We start from the raw sequence: 17,387 nt of genomic DNA on the forward strand, positions 1-17,387 counted from the left end.
TGCCGGCACCCAGAGGACATATGGTGACGGTGAGCTCAGCTGAGCTGAGCGGGCTCCATGCTTGCCATGGTATGTTGTCTGCACAGGTAACCCAGGTAAAAAGGCGCGAATCTATTGTCTGCCGTTGCTGTGACGAGGGGGGAGGGGCCTGACGACACGTACCCAGAACCGCCCGCGACACTGTTTTGCATCATCCGGGCATTGGGATCTCAACCCAGAATTCCAAGGGCGGCAGAGACTGCGGGAACTGTGGGATAGCTGTGGGATAGCTACCCATAGTGCAATGCTCCGGAAGTCGACACTAGCCTCGTACTGTGGACGCGGTCCGCCGACTAGAGCACCTAGAGCATTGTATTGTGTGGACACACACAATCGGCTGTATACAACCGATTTCAATAAAACCGGCTTCTATAAATTCGAACTAATTTCGTAGTGTAGACATACCCTAAGGAGCCACGATTACCTTCACTAACGCCTTCTCGCCATTTGTTCCAGGGGCCGGAGCAAATCCAGCGGAGGCGCTGAACCCCGACCCCGGGACACCTGGCGCTGGGGTGGGCCTGGGACAGGGGTATGGCCACGATAGAAGGACCTAGGGCGCTACGCCGCTATCGGGACACCTCTGGGGCTGTATCGTGACAGTGGCGTTATTTCCCTTAGGCTCCGCCGCCCCAGCCCTGGCTGCCTGGGCTGGGGCAGCCCCGCTGCGGCGAGGCGCTGCGCGCGGTCACACCGCCCCCTCAGGCCGGCCCGGGCGCGCCGCCCTCGAGTCAGGGCGGCGGTTGCGCAGGCGCCGGGGGCAGTTTGGGAAGCGCCGGAAACTTCGTGCTAAAGTTCCGAGCAGCGCCTGGCTCCGCAGCCCGAGCCCAGCCGCTCCCCGCGCGCCATGTCGGGCTCCTCCAGCGTGGCGGCCATGAAGAAGGTGGTGCAGCAGCTGCGCCTGGAGGCCAGCGTGAGCCGCGTGAAGGTGGGAGAGGCCGTGGGGCGCCCGGCCGGGCCGCCGGTGCCGCGCCCAGACCCCGCGCCTGAGGGGCAGAGCTGCCGCCCGCCCCGCCCACCGGCCCCCTCCCCTGGGGCGGCTGGCGGCCCCCGTTACTGGAGGGCTCCTGTCCCCCCCGGCCCCTGTGCCCGGCTGTCTGCGCGTGCCCTGCCCCGAACCCGCCGGGGCCCCGCAGCGCAGGGACGGGCCGCGGGCTGGTCGGCGCTACAGGCCGTTCTCGTTCGTGGGGCCAGACTCGCCCCACGCCCCGGGGTGCTCTGCCGGGCAACTCGGGGCGGTCACAGCGGCCGCAGGCTGAGCACGCCCCAGCTGCTCACTTCCTAATCCCGGGGTGCGCTGTGCTGCAGGGCGGAGCTGCCGCCTGCCTGAAATGCTGCTGCCTGAGCGGGCGGGATTGCACCAGCTGGGCACCTTCCCCCCGAGACCCGTAACTTAAGGTGTCCTGCGGGGCGGAGTCTCTTCCCCCTGCCACCTCTCTGGAAAGGACTCGCTCAGCCTAGGCCTGGGATAGTCAATTAGCTTCGGTCAAGAGCCAAACTGCAGAGAAAATAATAAAAGCCCGGGCCCGTTCCAACTGATCTGGGTTTGGCCCACGGTCCGCCTGTTGACTGCCCCGGCCTAGGCTGTTGCAGGCCTCTCACCCGTTTTGATTATTCAGATATAAAATGGAGACGTTCCTAGAGCCCTCGCTTATGCTGAGTGCGCATCATCTGTGGACTTTCAGGCTAGGATAGGCCTTGTGTCAAATTGGCAAGCTACAGTTTGCAGATCTCCTTTCAAAATAAGTAATTGGGGAGAAATCGCCTGCTATGTTTTCATTTTACTTCTATGTTTTCATGTACCTACAACCTTTTGTAAAAAAAAATAGTGCTCTTCATGTGTTGTCTCGTCCTGAGAATGTTTTCCTGATGGAGAGGAATGGGAGAATAAAGTTAGTTTATGTGAGGTGGTGTGTCAGGGCATGCAGCCATAATTGTTTTTTGCTCAAAAATGAGGGCTATTCTTATTTCATGGGGAAAGCTTAACAAATGTGTAAAGTTTTTTTTTTTTTTTTTTTAATTTATTTGGTGGTGGACTTGCAAACATGTTAGTTAAGAGTGACACAGCATCAAGGATGATTTAAAACAGTGATTCTCAACCTCTCCAGACTACTGGAGTCTGATTTGTCTTACAAACCCGTTTCACCTCACTTAAAATCTAGTTGCTTACAAAATCAGACACAAAAATACAAAGGTGTCACAGCACACTAGTACTGAAAATTTGCATACTTTCTCATTTTTACCATAGAATTATAAATCAAATATATTGTACTTACAGTTGTGTATAGCATAGAGAGCATTTATAAGTCATTGTATGAAATTTGTACTGATTTCACTAGCTTTTTCTGTACCCTGTTGTAAAACTAGGCATATAGTTGATATACCCCCTGGAAGACCTCTGCAATACCCCTGGTTGAAAACCACTTATTTAAAATTCTTCACTTGAGTGGCAGAAGGCTTTTCCCTGCTTGCTTTGGTCCAGCTAGGGTGACCAGACAGCACATGTGAAATATCAGGATGGGGTAGGGGGTAATAGGTGCCTTATAAGACAAAGCCCCAAATATTGGGACTGTCCCTATAAAATCAGGACAGCTGGTCACCTGAGGTGCAGATAAAATATGTCAATGCCCAGATACTGGAAGGTTTGGCCAGAGTAAATTTGGCTTTGTTTTCAGCCACTACTCCCACTTAATTCAAATGCTTACTCTCTTTTGGGGAGGATACTGTGTCTGAAGAGTTTGCACCGTGACCTCCACATTGTCACCCCACTCTGAGTCCTCTGTCTACAACTATCATACAGATAAATACCACTTCTAGGATCATCACTTCGCTTAGTTTGGAACTGAAAATTTTAACATACAGTGGGTGGATTTTTCACATTCTTGAGGGCATATATAGATTCCTTTAGCAATGTATTTATACAAAATGGTATAACATATCTCTTGTTATTCTTAAGGCTTGTCTTCAATGTTAACTTAAGTTATCAAGTTCACACTTATTCAAATGAGAGGAGTTATCACACTGCAAAACATTAGAGCAGCACAATAGGATTGGATTAGCAGCATGGAGTAGTTGAGTCCCCACTCCTTTACTAGTCTTAGCAACACCTGAGCTTCAACCTATACACTGCCAAATCAGCCACCTCAAGTTAAAAGCACCACTTTTCTGAAGCTAGAGACTTGTCTGTGCACAGGAGCTGGGTTAGGGTCAACACTTGTTATACCTTGAGCTAACCCTGTAGTGATGACAAGCCCTCAGAAAAAGTATAAAGTAAAACTGTCTTGGGGCTTGCATTAGGTGGCAGACACTGGTGTATGATTGCATGTCTTGTAAAAATTACCCATAGTGTGTTAAATGCTACTTCTGCTTGAGGAACCTGTATGTATAGTAGCCAAGAGCTGATTTTCAAAGATGTGCTGAACTGTGCACCTAGTATCTGAAGACAAGACCAACTCCCTTAAAATGGAGTATTACTGAATGCTATAGTTTTTCTGAACAAAAACTAAAATGCAAGCGTTGTGTGTAATAATCTAGCTGTACTGAAAACAGCACCCTCCATACACTACAGAAAACGTTACATACAAGATAAAGTATTTGCTGTGAATGCTAATTTAAAATTTACTTTATGACTAGGTTTCTCAAGCCGCAGCAGACTTGAAGCAGTTCTGTCTGCAGAATGCACAACATGATCCCCTACTGACAGGAGTGTCTTCAAGTACAAATCCATTCAGACCCCAGAAAGTCTGTTCATTTTTGTAATTTGGTGAACTATCTTGGTCTCTTTCAGTGGTAAGTTTTTAAACTATAAAAAATGATACAAGTTGCTCAGTGGTTTGAGCATTGGCCTGCTAAACCCAGGGTTGTGAGTTCAATCCTTGAGGGGGCAATTTAGGGATCTTGGGAAAAAATCTGTCTGGGGACTGGTCCTGCTTTGAGTAGGGGGTTGGATAGATGACCTCCTGAGGTCCCTTCCAACCCTGATAAAATAAGCTGTCATCAGGTCATTCATGTAAAATGTATACAACATTCATTATGGAGTATATTTTTAAAAAGTTCTGACTTTCCAGTAAACTTTTCAACTAAAATATACTGCTCATTTCCTCACCAAATAAAAGAATTTAGTGCTAGTGAACAATATCCTATTTGCCAGTCCTAAAGTCTTTTGTCCATGGAGCAGGTAGAGCAGGGGTTTTCAAACGGGGTCGTGACCCCTCAGGGGGTCATGAGGTTATTACATGGGGGATCGCAAGCTGTCAGCCTCCACCCCAAACCCTGCTTCACCTCCAGCATTTATAATGGTGTTAAATATATAAAAAAGTGTTTTTAATTTATAAGGGGGGGGTCGTACTCAGAGGCTTGCTGTGTGAAAGGGGTCACTGGTACAAAAGTTTGAGAACCACTGAGGTAGAGCATGGATTCTGGCAGTGTAAGCTTTTCCTGAGACCCACACCCAAAAATTAAGATGCAGTGGTACTCAATTCCTTTTCCTACTCCACTCAAAAAAACCCCTATCCCTTCCTTGTAATAAGAATTTAAATTTTATTTCCAAGTCTCAGCCCCTACCATCACATCTGTTTCTGCTGACATCACAAGCAGAAGTCCTTAGGACAACAGTTTAGGCATTCTACCTGTAAAAAAGAGGTTTCTTTTCCTGTAACCTCCCCAAACAGCAAACTTTATGGGGAGAGCCCTTCTTTTTTTTTTAGGATGAGTCAGAAAAGTTAGCAACAACACTCAGAGGCAGTAGCTACCACCTCTCACCCAGTACATAGTCTGGGTATCTCCAAGTGGAAGTGGTGTTTAGAAGAGAGAGTTTGCAACGATTGTTGCTGTAGAATAATTTATTTTCTCTGGTCAACCAGTTCAGACCACTCAGTTTAATAGCTTCAGCTCCCAAGAGAATGAGCCCCCTATTCACTTGTACAAGTTGGATTCTGCCTTTAGTCCCTGCTGTATAACATCCTACCTGGGAGACTTGACAGTATATAAACTTCTGAGAGTGATGGCAATGAAAACCACCCTTTGTCCCATGAGCTACCTGTGAAGGTAAACTAATTTATACCTACTTGTCTCTGGTGTCATCTATAATAAAAGATATATGTGGGAGTACTTTCATCAAGCATACATATAGATTTTCATTACTTTTTTCTAACCACTTCTTTTTTGTGTGTGTTTCAGATCTTCTAACACCTTTTCACAGCTGCTCTGTGTGGAGAGAATGTGACTCAAGGAGTGCCTTGGTTTGAAGTCTGTACAAAAGCTTAGCCTTAACAATGTGCCAAGTTAACTGTGTAAATCGCTACTGTTGTCAAACCTCTTACCATCTACCTCTCCAAATGAACTGTGTGCTAGTTGCAATAACTTCTACTTCATGAGGGAATCAGTTTTACATACCAAGCAAAAAATAAAAATGTTTTGACTTAATCTGTTTTTGGAATTACTGTAGGACTGTTTCAATAATGTGACTCTGATACTTCTCCAAAGTTATTTTAGGTGTATATTTACTAAAGCATACTCAGATCTGAGACTTCAAATATTGTGGGTATTCCACATCACTAGCCTGTAACAATTCCAATTGAAGCCAACCACTAAATTTCTTCAGAAGTACATCATCCATGCCCATACAAAGTTGGTGCTCAGATGCTGAAGCCAGTGAAGATTTTTGTTTTGCTCATTACTTGCAGTAGAGAAGAACCATTGCTCTTTTCTACCCAAGATACATAAAGTATCTTCATAATTTTCATGTTACTTGTTCTTTAAAAGCAAAATAAGACCGATTGATTAGTTACAAAAGTCCCTCTTGGAAACTGTACAGCCCAATTCCTCACACCCATTTAGCTGATTTAAAGTGTTTGTCTACAAAGTGGACTTTAATTACCAATTTGTTAAACAACTAGCCAGCTATTAGATAGCTGTTTAGCACCCAGATTAGGGCTGTATTTGCACCAAGAGGCAAATTACTTAAATGGAAGAAGCTGCCTTTCCGACAGTGTGCATTTAATCAAGTTAAGATACTGCTACATTACACACTTGCTCCATTTTTGGAACCCTGTGTTTTAACGCTGAGCTTTCTTAGTAAGAGACGATACATGTCTCTGAGCAGATATCTTTTCCTTCATACTCCACCTCTCGCAATAAGGTCTTTCTTCAAGTACAGCTAATCTGGTTATGAAATACAGTTCTTGGAACAGTAGAAGTAGAGCTGTTAGGCAATGATACAGCACAATTTACAGAAACAGGGCAACATTGTTTGTGTCTGACCTATTTTAACTGACAGAGTCTGTGTCTACTTACCTTCGAGCACAACCAACCATGGTACTCCCAAACAGCTTTGTTACTAAGGCATTGGGGGTAGTCATGATACGGTCTCTACTGTTCAACCTACTGGCAGCTGCTACTCACATTCTAGGAAACTTTGCTAGTTTTGAATCAAAGGATAGGTCTACTCAGCATGCTTCCCAGTGCAGGTTGACAAACGTGCCTTAGCTCTACTCATACTAGAGTGCTAAAAACAGAAGTGTAGCTGGGGGTGGCATGAGCCCCAGCTCAGGCTAGCCATCTGAGTAAGTTCCCAGGGGATCAGGCAGGTTTGTACGCAGGTGGCTAGCCCATGCCGCCCCCACAGCCACACTGCTGCTTTTAGCATGCCAGCTCAAGCAGAGTTAGTACATGTTTGTCTACCAACACTGGGAGCATGCTTCCCAGCTGCTTCACAGACATACCCTTAGAGGCAGTAGCACTGCTTTAGGAGACAGCATTGAGGACTAGCGGGAACGCTGAAGATGACACCAATCGTGTTTCAAAACATCTATTGTAGAAAGTTTGAAGATGTCTGTAGTCTGCTTGCCTGTGCAGATAACATTGCTCAGTGATGAGCAACATTGTTTAACAACGAATTTGAGATGACAGGACCAAAGCCAGACTCAATTTAGTTACAGAAAAATGCAAGAAAGTTCTGCACTCCTATCAATTAGGTAGAACTAGATGATCATTATAAGTGGAATTTTCTTCTACTTGTGTCCATTTCGCGGTGCTGAAATTTAAAGAAAAGATATTCACTATAAAATTTGCTGTTAAATGTCACAGTAGCAGACACTAAAGAAATGGGAAAATACGTATTTTAAAACAAAACTATAGTAGGAGGGGAAAGGTGGTATGTATCTTCCAAGTGGCACTGCAGCTGCAATATACTTTAACTAGTTCTTGGATTCAGCCTGCCAGGATTAGCAGTGGGGGAGATGAAGAGCAGAGAGTACGTGTTCCATTTTTAGGTGTGGCATTATCAAGATCACATAGATGGCTCATACATGTGCTGACACACACATTATAAAGGTGAATATGGTTCTTTCATTTCTGTTTAAAAAAGTAACTACATCTACCATGTACTCAGTGATCAAAGTGTACCAGAGCTTTTTCCTCTTGTAGCTTTGCATGCTGCCTAATGTTTCTAAACTTGGAAGCCAAGTGCTACAACTCCATGGCAAAAAATGACTAGTGAAGTGGTTTAATACTACCTATTTATTCTATCACTCCCATTTTGTTTAAAATAATTTAAAAAGTCAGTTTGACTTGAGATATTTATGCACACAATCAAGCCTCACTTATTTGCACATTATGATTATTCTACTCATTTGCAAACAGAAATAGCTCTAATCAACTTTATCAGCAAGCCAGTAGCAAGTCCACAGTAATAACGTCTCAGTAAGACTTTACAAGTTCTACCACAGAACACTTGTATACTACCAATTATGCTAAAGTTCAACTAGACTTTACAAATAACTGATTGGGGTATATCAGTACTCGTTATCCTTGCTTTTTTTTTATTAATCACTTATTTTCCAATATGCAAGTTAGAAAGGTTCTGCTATATTTCTTTAAAAACTCTAAATGAAGTTTCAGTTAGCCATGTCCATTCTTTAAATGTCATTTACTACTTTTCTTTCAGGCTGATGTTTGTGGTTTTGTTTCAGAATGCCAAAATTTTAAGTGCCCATCCTGATATCATTACTGAAAAACATACCTTGTGAATCCATTCATACTCTCCAAATTTGGAATCAAAGGTTCCTTTTTGAAGAGACCTCAGCTTTAAGGTAAATCGTGGCCCAAGCTCTTGAATTCCCACTTTCTTTTCACTCTTGAAGATGTACCTTCAAAGCCAAAGGGGAAAATATTAGGGTGGGATGCTACAGGAATGCAGTTTTTCTTAGCCTCTTGCAAAATTTGAGAAAAGATTACCTGTGAAATCTAAAAAAGATATAGTCTCGCTGATTGTGAAACGTAGCTACTTGTCTTCCAATGAACTGAGGATCATGTGGGAAGAGAGAGGCAAACATGCGACCAATGGAATGGCCCAGTCGTGTTGTAAAGTTATTCAGGATTACTTCAGGTTGATGTTCTGTGGGCTCCTTTCCTTTTCGCTGGAACGAAAGTAACAAGGTAGGGAGGATAAGATAAATACAAAAAACATTTTCAAAGATACATATTCAAAGACAGAATTTTGAACTAATATAAAAGAGAGGGGAAGAAGGTTAAGGCCAAAAGATCTATTAACTCCCCATGTTAAATGCCATAAAGAACATATATATATAGTGCAGCATCAGTTTGCAACATTTAAGGACCTCAAAATTCTACTAATTCATTGTTCAAAAAAAAAAAAAGAAAAACAAATTTCTTGAATAAATGTGAAGAGAATGATAGTTATTCATTCTATATTTTCCCCTCACTAATATATTGAAAGGTATTCCACTACCCAAAAAAATCAGTTCATCCATCACAAAAATCTTGAAAGTCTCTGTGGACATTCAAGTCTAATTGCTTCCAAAGCTACCCTTTCATCCATCCATCCAGGCCAACTTTTAATGAAGCCAGATTGACTAAAGGTCATTTCAGTTCCTTCATTGTTAAAGTGCATTAAAAAAAGAGCACAGTGCTTTTAGACTAGTTGGGGCTAAACAAGAGTTCAGTATTTCCAGTACACCATCAAAATTCCTATACATTAGTGATGGCACTGTATAAAAAACAAAGTAAGAGTATCTACACAAAGTGGAGAACTGAGACTTTTGGAGTTGGTATACAACTGATTTTATATAATGCTATTGCAATGAGTGCAAAAATGTATCTGAGATAAAAACAAAGCAATCAATCCACTGCAGGAATTGTTGGGTAAAAGTCTTACACAGCAGAGGCAATAGAAGTCAAACTAGAAAATAGTGTTACTGGTCCTCCTTGCCTCAAAAACAGTACAACATCACCATCTTTATGAAACCAACTGAACATCATGCATGTCTGAACTGTTTCCTCTGTAGACAAAAGTTAAGAAAATGTGAAAGAAAAAATGTATACCACTAAGCAATTTGGATCATGCATTTATTAGTTTTTTGCTGTTATTGAGGGGAATAATAAACCTCACCTTTATTTCTTTACGCAGACGAACACTGCTCATTCTAAAATGAGCAGTTGGACCATCAGGCAAATGACTTAAAACAAGTCCATCTGTTTCAGAGAGTTAAGAAAAGCTGGTATATATATGAAGTTCAGAATGCAATTTAAACAGAATACAACAAAAGTGATTTATATAGAAACCTGTGTTGAGTTCCACAGAAACAGTCAACATTATATTAGAACTCTTCTAATTTGCACAACCTATATTTCATATATAAGACAGCCATACCTACCCTCTTCTCTGCAATAATGGAGCTTGGGAATGCTGTAACAAGGTCTCATATTACTAAAATCTCCATACTTACACAAAGACACTATAGAAAATGTATTCATATACTAAGTATCATTAAAACTTAGTCAAATAGTTAACCAGAACACATTATGTTCTATTTGTTTGTTCATTTTCTATTTTGCTATAGATCACTATAAACATAACTTAATGAAAGTTTACATATATTAACAAAATCCAGCAGCTGATTAAACTGCTTAAATGTAGTGCAATAAGAATGTGTACTCCTGCACTAAGTGGTCTCAGAAAAATAAGAGTGAGTCACTTGTTGATAAAAAATCCAAGCCATACATACAATGCCAGTATATTGGATACAGTCAGCATTTCTTTACCTATTCACCAAGAATATCCCTCCATTTAAAGAGCTAAATTGATGCCATTATGATCAAACATAAAAATAATACATATAAGGATGTGGCCGTATCTAATACCAATATGGAACCATATTATGGCACCTGCGCTGTGAGGCATGCAGATATCAGAGTAGCATGTTATTGTTCTGGTAACTTTGTATTTATACGGTTTTAAGTTACAGTTTGAGACAGAGCCAAAAATGGCCTTTAGTTTCATATTTGGCCTGTAGAAAAGTAGAAATACTGGTTCTTAACTTCTAAAGACAGTGAAAAATTGCACTACATCAACTTGAAGTTGACAGTGAAGTGAAGACAAAAGCATAAAGGATCTGAAAGAGATCTTGGAGACTTACATAGCCCGATTATTTTCTTCTTAACTTTGTTCAGAATTAGCGTACTAATATCTTCATCATATAATACAGATAACTCTATGAAGAAACTCCCTCTTGTATATGAAGGATACTTGGTATTTTGCGATCTTCATTAATAACAATCAGATCTGTGAAGTCTCTTGAGATGCACTGTGGGATAATTCTTTTCAGAGCCAGTCCTCTTCGATAGTAAACATGTGAGTTAGGTATGATAGTAGACAGTTGTTCACAGAATCTCACTGTTCTCTGCGCAATAGAAAGCCTTGATTGCAATCTCTCAATTGTTGGGTATATTGTAAAGATCATAAAAAGGGTTACATTTCATACAACTGCCTCCTCCTTTAAGTGTATCAAGCTACCCCTTCAAATACAGTAAAAGTTGTGTTATCTGGCACTTTATCAATCAGAAAACTCTATTACCTAGCATTTCTGATATTTCCCAATTCAAATCTTTAATCAAGTAACCGGGACTAGTATACTGCCCAGGAGGTTATGCAATTGCACATTCTGCACTCTACTTTTATACAAAAGAGGCAGAAGACAAGTAAGCGAGCAGATAGGGATTAATTCAAAAAAAGCAGCTTCCAGGGTGTGTCATAAGGTCATTACAGATTCAGCCCAATCTCCTATATCTTCTACATCTACAATAATTGATTTTGATGATGACGACCCTGAGGCACTGCAAGATCCTGAAGTGTCTTCTAAACATAATTTAATCTTTGATGATTCAATATAGTTTTAGTGTTAAGTGTATTTTTCGTGATCTGGGTGTACGTGATGCGCGCAGCCCACAGTGATATGTGGTGTCATAAGATAACCTACTGAATAGAAAACTTTACCTGTATACACCTAAGTGCTTCAAGAAACCAACCACTCTGCAATGCAGTACTACTACGGGATTGGTGAGTACTATTTTATAGTTTATTTGTTTTATTGTATTCTAATTCTTTGAAAATTCGTATTCCATTGGAAAGTATAACTCTTAGTTAACCGTAATTTTTGACTAACCGGCACCCCCCATTCCCTCAACATGCCAGGTAACAAAGCTTTTACTGTACCGTGTTTTTCTTAAACATTTCTTCCATTAACTTTACTAATGTTAACACAAAGCAAAGCGTTGTACATTGAAAACACTACACAGTCACTAGAGAAAAACATGTCTGATATTCTGCTGCATTCCAGGTCTGAACTGTATTGTCCATCTTCTACTTAGAAAATAAACTCCCAGGGGCAAGGACAGTAGCTTCCTCCATTTTGGAGAGCACTCTCTGTGTTGACACTCAAAAAATGCAGAAAATATTTTTTTTAAGAGATTCCATTATTCCTCAAACACAGTAAAGTGGAAAAATTCTAATATTAAGTACTAGCACTCATGTTTTTAATACAGTAACAAAACATTAAAGGGACACAGTCAGCTTGCAAATAAATCACTTTAAAAAAAAAAAGTTAAAGGTAGTTTCAAATACGACACATGCCCAAGTCCCTTGACAAGTTGAGGTTTTACAAATCTCATTTTCCTAATTTTAAAAAGTGTTTTTTATTCTTCTATTGGTGCAAAAATCACCAATCCTGCAATAAAAAGCTGTGTTGGCACAGGGCTCTACCCATGAAGAGCTCATTGCAGGATTGAGATCAAAGGGAAGGAACAGACTATAAACCAAGTAAACCAACAGAAGAAAAAATGCAGATAGAGATGCAATTTTCAATTTGGAGGTGTTCTTTTAAAACTGTGCAAATGTAGAGGGCTTGTGAAAGGCATTACATTTAAAAGTCTACAGACTGAAGTCTCTTATTCATCAAATTAAGAGATAAAGCTTAAGACAGTGGCAGTAAACATTTCCTGATGCTGCACTGCCAATGTACATCTATCCTGACACAGAAGAACCACTTACTCGACAATTAAGATGTTTCCCTGCCCATTACCAACAAAGGGATCGTTGCTTAAGTCACTTCTGGACTCCAGTTGCACCATCAAGCATGAAATGAAAACCTCTATTCCATAATCAGCTGCCTAAGTCTTTCAGACCCCCCCCATAAAGTGATTCACAAAAATTTAAAGATTACACTTAAATTTTATAAATGTATTTTACCCCACGAGGTCTATCTGATGTTGTGATAAGAATTTTGGGAACTGTCTGTCTATTGAAGTATGGTGCAAATTCATCGGTAGATTCATCAAAAGCAACCTGGGAACAAAAAATATGGCGAATTAAAAAACTTCTAGGGAAAACATACAGTTTTTTATTTCTAAAAATAATTGTCCACTTTGGCTTAAATTCTGGTGCCATTAAAGTCAATAGCAAAATTCTATATGGGTCCAAGTTCTGGCCTATACTGTATTGTTTAGTCAATCTGTCCCATTCTGTATCTGTGCTTTTAACAATGTATAATACAATGGGAGATAAGATGATGGACAAGCTTGATAAGAAGTTATTCAGCAATGGGAAATTATCTTAAATTAAATGATAAAGGGATGACATCATCTGCAGCATTATCAATTCATAAATGCCCTAACACAAGAGTGGAAAATAAATATTCATAGTTTATAATCAGTCCTTTTTTAGTTAAAGCACATTTTGGAGGAAATCATAGTTTAACACATATGTAGGGATTATACATTTACCTCTTCATCATTAGGATCTACAGTTGTTTCATCATAAACTCTCTGATTTTCAATTGTCTTCGGTACAGGCTTTGGTGGTGCCTTTAATATAAAGTAGTTTATTAAGAACACAATAAATTACAGCAATAATCCCCTTTAAAAAAATAAAATGTAAAGCATTATTTGTACTTTGTGATACTGAGGGCTTGTCTACATGAAGCTGGCAAAGCACACTAGAGGAATGTGATTTGTTAAGTGCTTTAATATGTTGTGCTCTAACTACCTTGCGTAAACCCTGCTGGCATGCTCTAAAGGAACCTAGTTCACATTAACATAATTTCTTACAAATCACACCCTTCTGGCACATTTTGCCATGCTAAGTAGACAAGCTCTGAGTCAAACAATGAGCTCAATTCCACATTCAAATGAGTGACTCAATTATTCTGTAATGTATTTTATGTCAGTTTTTAGTAATAATTCTTTAAAAGCTGGAAGATACCGTAAGACAGCAGTTCTCAACCAGGGGTCTGAGACCACATTGGGGGGGGGAAGGGTAGGGGGCGCAAACAGGTTTCAGTGGATCTGCCAAGCAGGGCCGGTGTTAGACTCACTGGGGCCCAGGGCAGAAGCCCAGAGCCCCAGCACTTGGGGCTAAAGCTGAAGTCTGAGCAACTTAGCTTTGTGGTGCTCCCTGTGGCATGATGCCCTGGGCAAGTGCCCTGCTTGCTACCCCACAACACTAGCCCTGGCTTTTATATGCAGAAAAACAATTGTTGTGGCACAGGTGGAGCTTGGAGTTTTTATAGCATGTTGATGGGGCCTCAGAAAGAAAAAGATTGAGAATCTAGAACAAGTTGTGCTCTTTGTCTACACTACAGAGACTATACTGGCATAGATATGTTGTCATAGCTATGCTGGCATAAACCCATAGTACAGACACAGCCTACACCAATGGAAAAGGGGGGCAGGGATAGCTCAGTGGTTTGAGCATTGGCCTGCTAAACCCAGGCTTGTGAGTTCAGTCCTTGAAGGGGCCACTTAGGGATCTGGGGCAAAATCAGTACTTGGTCCTGCTAGTGAAGGCAGAGGGCTGGACTCAATGACCTTCCAGTTCTAAGAGATAGGATATCTTCATTATTTAAAAAAAAAAAAAGGTTTATCCACTGGTGTAGGAACACCACCTCCCTGAGTGACAGTAGCTAAGTCAACAGAGCCATTCTTCTGTTGACCTAACTGCATCAACACTGGAGGTTAAGTCGGCATAGTTACATTGCTTACAGATGTGGATTTTTCGTACCCCAACCGAGGTAGCTAAATCAACCTCAATTTTAAGTGTGGACGAGGCCTTACTTTGTTTGTACATCAGTGATACCATCACCTTAATTCTGAAAGGAGATCATTAGTTTAATACTAGAGAGGCAATATATGGAGCAGAACACATGGCTACAATATTCAACCCACTTAGTTTCCAAGTTCATAGGAAATGATTGTTCCCCATTATGTTCCCCGTTTCTTCTTTCTGTGTCAGCCCTTTTTTTTCTTCCCCACCATTCTTTCCAGGCTTCAGCCAGTAGCTGTGAAAGAAAAGCACCATGTCCCTGCTGCAAAATATTTTACCCACAGCATCCGCTGTAAAGTTGATTAAGATCACACAGTGTTAGGCTGTTTCACTCAAAGCAGCATTAGATACAGAGTGCATTAGTGCAGGAATGTACAAGTAATGTCTCCAGCTCCTTGTAAACATTGCAACAGTGGAGACTCCCCTCCCCCTCATGTGTCACTGGGTTTCAGCAACAAGCAAAATACAATTTATTCACGGTTAGTATAAGTATTTATAGTCAGTTTACCCAGGACTGCAGTTGAGACACAGTATTGTATAGTGATTCTGTCAAATGGCTAGAACCTATTTTCAGGACAGCCCTGATTTTTCCCAGTTTTACAGTTCATTTGACTGAGCCACCTGAGAAATTATTGCCCAGAGTCATACCACAATTCAACAGAATATTAAACAATGGCTCTTTTAGATTCTAACCAATACTCACTGCATCTCAAAAGATAGATGTGAACAGCACTGTGATCACAAATGGTCTGGCTACAAAATTATAAAGCATCCACTATCCCCAGTTTGTTAGAGCATGTTTAGAGAAATAATTCCAGTTATCAAACTGCAAAAGTTATAATACTAAACTTTTTTTTTTTATTTTAAAAGGGATATGAATATTATGTATAATGTTTTACAGACACAAATAGTAACACACGGGACACTATGAATAACTTTCTTTTACCTTATCTCCAAGGGCTTCTCTCTCCTTTCTCCGTTTTTTCTTATTTGCCAATTTCTCCTGAATAAGACAGACATCTGATTGGTTAGCCGGGAACAGTAGGTTAAAGGCAGCTCTGCATATACCTGTCACACTGCTGGCCTTAGCACAGGAATCCCCTCTCTACACTGGGTCCATCCGCGGCCCCTTCACAGAGAGGAGTGACTTTAGCTTCAAAACCATTTGCTGGGAAGTATTTTATTGATGCACTCAGTGACAGAGCCAAAAGTGGGAAGCTCCCCCCCTTGAAACATTGTTTCCGGTACTGCTCTGGGTGTCTGCGGCTGCACGGGGTCTTGCCTTATACTTAGCGTGTGAGCTCTCCGGGCAGGGGCTGTCTTCCCGACTGTTTGCACAGCACCGAGCCCAGCGGGTCCTGGCCCACGTGCTGCAATACAAGCAACTGCAACACGCCCCCCGGGCGGGCAAAGCTCTGACCCCCGCAGGCAGCCCAAGGGGTGGCGGGGAGGGACGGGCGGAGCCCGGTCAGCAAGGGGCTCCCCGCACGCAGGCCCGGCAGGGCACCTGAGCGCCCCCGGCCTCCCACCTTCCTCTGCTGCTGCTTCCAGCGCAGGAACATGAAATGGCGCCGCTGCTTGTTCTTGATCTCGGACACGCTGAATCCCGGTGGGAACAGGGCCTGCTCCGGGGCCCGCGCCCCGTCCACGGGCCCCTCGGCCGAGCCCGCCGCTCCGCTAGCCATGCTGCCCGGGCCAGACATTTTCCTTCCGGGGCCGCCACCAGACCCTCTAACTGCGCCTGCGCAAACGGGAGGCACGGTCCCGGCATAGGAAGGGACCGGAAGCGAGAGTCCGCGGGGGTGGAGAAGGCAGCGTGCAGCGGGACACACTTGTCTCTTCTCCGACCAACCAGCAACTGGTTTGTGCGCTTGCGCAGTGCGAGTGGGGCGAGAACGAGCGTTTCTTCGGCGAGACCGCGATAAAAATAGAACTCGCAAAACTGTGTGCGCCTGCGTCAGGCGAGGTGGGCTACGGGAGGGAGCGCAGAGGGTGCGCCCCGCTCCGCGCTGGGGACGGCACAGGTCGCGCGCACGCTCGCTCGCGTCCGTCTCTCTTCGCTGCGCCTGCTGGCCCCTGTGGGGGGATGGCCCTGTTTGGGCCGGCGCATGCGCGGTGTCCCTAGCTGGCCCCAAGCGCGCCGCCTTTATTGTTTAAATGGCGTGGAAGTGCCTGTCTTGCTGGTTTCATAAAGAACAGCTAATGCTTTTAAATAGCGTGTGTCAGTTTCCCTTTGAAGTGGTTTGAGAGGCAGATGTCATCAGAGATAGGCTGAGCACAGGCTGGGGAGCCAGGCCAACACATTCTAGATGTGCAATGTGAGCTGGGCTTGTTGCACAACATCACATTGTTGGAGTTTCCACATCTTAAAATGGAGATAATTTTTACTTACTTACTTGCCTCCCAGCAGAGGGTGGGTGAGGATTCATTATTTAGCTTTTATAAGGCACCTTCAAGTTTAAAAACTCTTAACTATAAGCTAAGTATTTAATGGGGAAATAGTAGATTGTAAGCTCCTTAGGGCGAGGGCCTTGTTGCTTTACATGTCAAAGCATCTAAAATAGCAATATAAAAAAGACAGCATAGAAATAAATATGAATAAAAATATATGCTTCCGTGCACTAACTTGTGGCTCTTTTAAAGTTGCCATCTTGTCAATACATGGTTTGGTTTTGAATTAATAATTCTGATGATACTTGTGACAGTAGTTGTGGAGCCTGTAGATTCAGGTGAGTGAGTGTGGACAGCAGTGTGCCAGAGAATTCTGCCCAAGTGCCAAATATAGTAAATGGCTGTGAGGTGAGAGTTACTATTAAAACAGTTTTCAGAGTAGCAGCTGTTCTAGTCTGTGTCCGCAAAAAGAACAGGAGTACTTGTGGCACCTTAGAGACTAACAAATTTATTAGAGCATAGGCTTTCGTGGGCTACAGCCCACAGTGGGCTGTAGCCCACA

At 42.5% G+C, this 17,387-nt stretch overlaps 2 protein-coding genes across 2 annotated transcripts; one reads left to right on the plus strand and one right to left on the minus strand.

The window, feature by feature from the left end:
• The first annotated feature begins 765 nt into the window (after positions 1–765).
• Positions 766–5,463, plus strand: GNG5 (G protein subunit gamma 5). The gene is made up of 3 exons (XM_034778987.1): positions 766–967; positions 3,673–3,828; positions 5,218–5,463. Exons 1-2 carry the CDS (start codon positions 887–889, stop codon positions 3,796–3,798), a joined length of 207 nt encoding a protein of 68 aa, XP_034634878.1. The 5' UTR covers positions 766–886; the 3' UTR covers positions 3,799–3,828; positions 5,218–5,463.
• Positions 5,464–6,831: 1,368 nt separating this feature from the next.
• Positions 6,832–16,207, minus strand: RPF1 (ribosome production factor 1 homolog; the record flags this gene model as incomplete). Its single annotated transcript, XM_034778986.1, is given in 9 exon segments — positions 6,832–7,072; positions 8,060–8,186; positions 8,275–8,456; positions 9,449–9,531; positions 10,586–10,739; positions 12,584–12,679; positions 13,117–13,197; positions 15,381–15,437; positions 15,964–16,207. Coding segments are annotated over 9 exon segments (1,066 nt in total), but the record flags the coding sequence as incomplete, so codon positions are not given.
• Positions 16,208–17,387: the final 1,180 nt, after the last annotated feature.

Source organism: Trachemys scripta, chromosome 8 (assembly GCF_013100865.1).
Source record: "Trachemys scripta elegans isolate TJP31775 chromosome 8, CAS_Tse_1.0, whole genome shotgun sequence".
Taxonomy (NCBI): domain Eukaryota; kingdom Metazoa; phylum Chordata; order Testudines; family Emydidae; genus Trachemys; species Trachemys scripta.

Excerpts from the sequence above, each read along its gene's own strand:
- GNG5 (XM_034778987.1), top strand. The coding sequence starts at position 887 with ATGTCGGGCTCCTCCAGCGTGGCGGCCATGAAGAAGGTGGTGCAGCAG. Across the intron at positions 968-3,672 it reads CCAGCGTGAGCCGCGTGAAG|GTTTCTCAAGCCGCAGCAGA; the intron begins GTGGGAGAGGCC and ends CTTTATGACTAG.